The sequence below is a fragment of the Octodon degus genome, unplaced genomic scaffold, assembly GCF_000260255.1.
Source record: "Octodon degus isolate 3935 unplaced genomic scaffold, OctDeg1.0 scaffold00136, whole genome shotgun sequence".
NCBI classification, from domain to species: domain Eukaryota; kingdom Metazoa; phylum Chordata; class Mammalia; order Rodentia; family Octodontidae; genus Octodon; species Octodon degus.
The window spans coordinates 1,639,805-1,644,500 of NW_004524712.1; the positions used below are offsets into that span (position 1 = coordinate 1,639,805).

At 44.6% G+C, this 4,696-nt stretch overlaps 1 protein-coding gene across 1 annotated transcript; it reads right to left on the reverse strand.

Moving 5' to 3' along the window:
• Positions 1-2,698: 2,698 nt before the first annotated feature.
• Fez1 (fasciculation and elongation protein zeta 1) lies at positions 2,699-3,049 on the reverse strand. Its single transcript, XM_004641386.2, has one exon. The coding sequence runs from the start codon at positions 3,011-3,013 to the stop codon at positions 2,699-2,701; it is 315 nt and encodes a 104-aa protein (XP_004641443.1). The 5' UTR covers positions 3,014-3,049.
• Positions 3,050-4,696: the final 1,647 nt, after the last annotated feature.

Sequence of the window (4,696 nt, forward strand, 5' to 3'; positions counted from 1 at the left end):
AGGCCAGCCTGGATTACATAGTGACACTCTGTCTCAAAAAAATAATAACAACACTAACCCCAAACATCTTCAGCTCACTTGTGGATGAAACACTCTTCTACGCACCAAACCTGACCGGGTCTAGCACAACACTGGAAGAGAGTCGCAGCCAGGTTAGGCACCACATCATCCATCTCCTTTACTTAATCACGATTTCTCAGTTAAAATAGCCAGATAGTGCCCATAAAACCAAGCATGTAGTGCAGTTCTGGTTTTTATTCTAAGTTGAAAAGAGCCTTTGGATGCACTGAATGCCTAGAAAGTCCAGTGTCCTTTTCGCTTTTGCTCCCTCTACCCAGCCCTACCTCACACTTTATCTCAGTGAGGCAGTCAGGTCAGAACACCAGGCTGGGAAGACTCCCAGCCCCAAGTGGCGGCAATTAACATAGAGTGGCCTCTGCTAATGAGTCAGATGAGAGGACAAGCCTTTTCACTCTTCATGAGGTGGAGGAAGGGCTCAAACAGGGCAAAGGATTTGTCGCATGCCACAGCAATGGGATGAATCCTAAAATGTCCTTGTCAGAGCATGTCCTGGTGAGGGAAAAAGCAAGGCCCTCTGCAGGCGCTCAGCCCCCTTCGGCAAGACTGAGCACTGGAGATTTCCAAGATAAGAACCCACGCAGCCAGCTAGAGGTAAGTGACTTGCCCAGGGTCACCCGGTGAGTTAGTGAGAGCAGGAAAATTAGGATTGATATTCTTTGTGTTTCTAATTCACTACTTCATATGCTAGAATGAAGAATTACTCCATATAATAAAGCCCCAGGGCTATTACTGCCTGACTCAGAAACTGAACAAATTATAACAGGCTCAGAGTTTTAAAAGAATCAGTTGGAAACTTAAAAATGGATTGAAATGTACAGCCTGCAGAGATAGCACCGGTCACCATTAATGAAAAAGAAAAGGAGGAAATGGTGTGGACTTTGAAATACATCACCTGGACCTCCATGCCGGCTGCCACCACGCCTTTGATAGTTAGTGTTTCACTCACAGTTACTACTCACCTATCACACACCACACAGGATAGTAACAGGGAATAAGTCAGAGCTCCCACTCTCAGACGTGCAGTCTTAATAGCTCTTTCCCAGTTAGAGTCAGGACCCTCTATGCGCCTTGCCCCCGATGAGCAACTCTTCCCACTCAAGTTCATAAAAAGAGCACCTGTCTAGCAGATACTAGGTCTTGGGTTCAATTCCTCAGGATGGCAAATAATAATAATTAATTAATTAATTAATTAAAAAGAAAATACAGTTTCTCCAAACAGTCATGAACAGGAATTTGATATTTATTGTGTCTCCTAAAGAAGTGGTGCAAGGGGCTCAGTAGAATAAGTGCTTCCCCAGCAAGCACAAGGGCCTGAGTTCAATCCCCGATTCTGCGGAAAAAAAAAAAGAATTGGTGCAGATTGTAGTAGCGCTATTGGAATACAAGCATATTCTACCAAATGCCTAAAAGACCCATACCTAATTTAAAAGATCATCTCCTTTTCTTTTTTCTTTTTTTTCCTGTATTTTAGGGAGGGTTCTACAGGGTGTACATGGATCTCACTGTGTAGATTGGACTCATAGTGATCCGCCTGTTTACAGCCTCCCAAGAGCTGGGATTACAGGTTTGTGTCACCGCGCCCAATCTGAATTGCTGTCTCAGTGCACCCCTGGGGGGCGGGGCTGGCAATGATCAAACCCCGGCTGGGATTGAACTCAGGCCCTTAAGCTTGTCAGGGAAGCGCTTATTCTACTGGGCCATCTCGCCACCCCTTTCCTTTTCTTTTTAATCCCTCACTGAATAGTACTTTTCTCCAATTCCTTTTCATTAACAACTATTAGGACTCAAAGAATTTGCATTCTCAAAAACTGTGTCCCTCAGCTCTCATGTTTATGTTGTCCCAGGTAAGTCCCTGTACTCTCACTTAAGCCTGGGTGCTTTATTACTTATACATATCTTAATATTGTGGAGAATTTTCCAGAATTATGAACAATTTTAAGATTTTCCTAACTCTGCTGCTTCTTGAGGCAAATAGGTCCAATATTAGATTCCTCCATCACACATCATTGCTTTCTGGTCCTGATTTCTACTATCTGAGTTGATTACCACTGACATAAAGAAGCCTGCCTTGCATGGTGACACATCCTGCAATCCCAGGACTGAGAAGGCTGAGGCAAGGGGACTGCACATTCAAGTCCAGCTTGACCACCACAGCCTGGATTACATAGCAAGACTCTCTCAAAACAAGAAGAGAAAGTAGTGTGTCTGAATTTTTCTTTCTTCCTATTCTCTTTAGGTTCTAGAAGACAGTGTCTCACTGTGTGGCCCAGGCTGGCTTCAGATTTGTGGCACTCCGCCTGTCTTGGCCTCTCAAGTGCTGGGCTTGTAGGTGTGCACCACCACACCCAGCAGGAAGGTATAAATGTTCTGTGTTCCTAAACTTCTATTTTCTATCTAAGAAAGGCTAACAGCTTCATCCCTCTAAGTTTCAGGCTAAGAATGCTTTCTGTAGTTTGTCCCACAGAGAAAAATGTCACAAATCACCTGAGTATCACCCCATGGGTGGCATAAAAATTAAATAAAGTGTTGTACAAATCCAAGACAGCAACCAGCTCTAGGTCAAAGAACCCAGACTACAGGGCTCTCCTCTGCAGCAGCAGAGCACAAGCAAGACTTCTTACTCCTCATCCTGAAGGGTCTCTTCCTCCTCCTGAATCTGTAACTGGTTCTTCACCGGAGCCAGGTTCTCGGTCTTGGCGTTGTAGTTCCGAAAGCAGACGTTGAGCTTCTCATCAAATTCATTCACGAGGTCCTCCATGGACTTGAAGCTGATTATTTCAGAAGAAAAATTCTCCAGCTCAGAGAGGGAGGGGTCCTCTAGGTGGTGAGGAGATGAGCCGTAGAAACAGCGGGGCTTCTCGTCCTGGTCCTCAGAGCAGCAGGGCCGAAGGTCCTCAAACTCCTCATCTAAACTCACCAGGGGGGCCTCCATCCTTGCAGCACGACAACAGAGACTTTCAGGACTTGTTTCCCTAGGAGAAATAAGCAAGGCAATGTGAATCTTCCCTGGGCATTTGTGCCAGTCCTGCCAGGAAACCAGGGTGACATATTCCATTATCTATGTCCCTCAGAAAACAATGGTTCCACTTTCCTGAAATCCATAGTCTGTACTCGCTCTCTCCTGTGTGCACGGAGAGTCCCCACATCACTGAGTAGGTTAACTGCAAGGACTCGGAGGTACATCTGCTCCACGCAGCAGTGGTCACCGACCCGACGTCCGCCCCAGTGTGCTTCCTATCCGGCTTCTACCAGCTATGAACTTAGGCAAGTTCCTTAATTTCTCTATACTTCTCTTTTATTCTTCTCATGACAGCAATAATAACAGGCTCTTCCCCAAAGGGTTGTTAAAAGATAAAAGGAGTGCACATACACACACACACACACACACACACACACACCCCTGTACGTGATAGATAATACCAACAACACTGGGCTGGGATATAGTTCAGCCAAGGATGTATGAAGCCCTGCTTTCAGTTCTTAATACCACAAAATAAATAAATAAATAAATAAATAAATAAATAGGTAGATGAATAAATAAATGCCACACTGTTTCACTTTTTTTGTTGTTGTTATTACTATCATCGTAGATCTTTGTCTCTAACTAGTCTCTAAACACTGCAAATTTTTCCTAACTCATTTAACAAAAAAAATAAAATAATTAAAGACAGGGATGGTTATGGTTTCAACTTCCTCTACTTAGTGTTTTAATGCAGAATCATTAAAATTTTAGGTTGTAGGATTGGCTTGGGGCTGCTGCTCACTGCTAGAGCATAAATTTTACGTCCATGAGGTCCTGGGTTCAGTCCACAGCACCAAATAAACTCCTAGCTACCCTAGACCTGGGTGAACGAAATGCAGAATATATGCGCTGCTCCTACCTTTCCCAATTTGAAATAATCTAACTTCTGAAATATGCCAGACCCCAAGGGTTTTGGCTAAGGCATTGTGGACCCAGATATTATTCACTCTTTTTTAAAAAAAAAAAAAAATTTGTTTTGGGCAGGGAGGGTTGTTTGTCTATTTTATATGCTACTGGAGATTGAACCCAGAGCCTCTGGACTAAACTACATTCCCAACCCTTTTTCTGTTTTTCACTTTGACACCAGGTTCTGCCAAGTTGCCTAACCTGGGCTAAAATTTTTGGTCCTCTGCCTTAGCCTCCCAGAATGATGAGATTACAGTATGCGCCACCCAAATCTGGTTATTTGTTTTTTGAGAAAGGGTCTCACCATGTAGTCCAGGCTGAACTTGAATCAGCAAGTAGCCCAGGCTGACCTCAAACTCCTAATTCTTCAGCCTCAGACTCTGAGTACAGGATTGGCCTTCAACAGGCCAACCTAGACTACATAATGAGACTCTGTCTCAACAAACAAACAAAAAAAAGCAGACTAATAGGTCCGGCCAAATAGCTCAGCGGATTAAAGCACCTGCAAGCAGGCACAGGGCCAGGGTTCGATCCCCAGGCCTTCCATGCCAGCGCCAGCCCCGCCCCCAGGGCGCATTGAGATGGTAATTGAGACTGGGCATGGTGCATGCCTGTAATCCCAGCTCTTGGGAGGCTGTAAACAGGCAGATCACTGCAAGTCTGATCTAGTAGTGAGACCCTGAACAC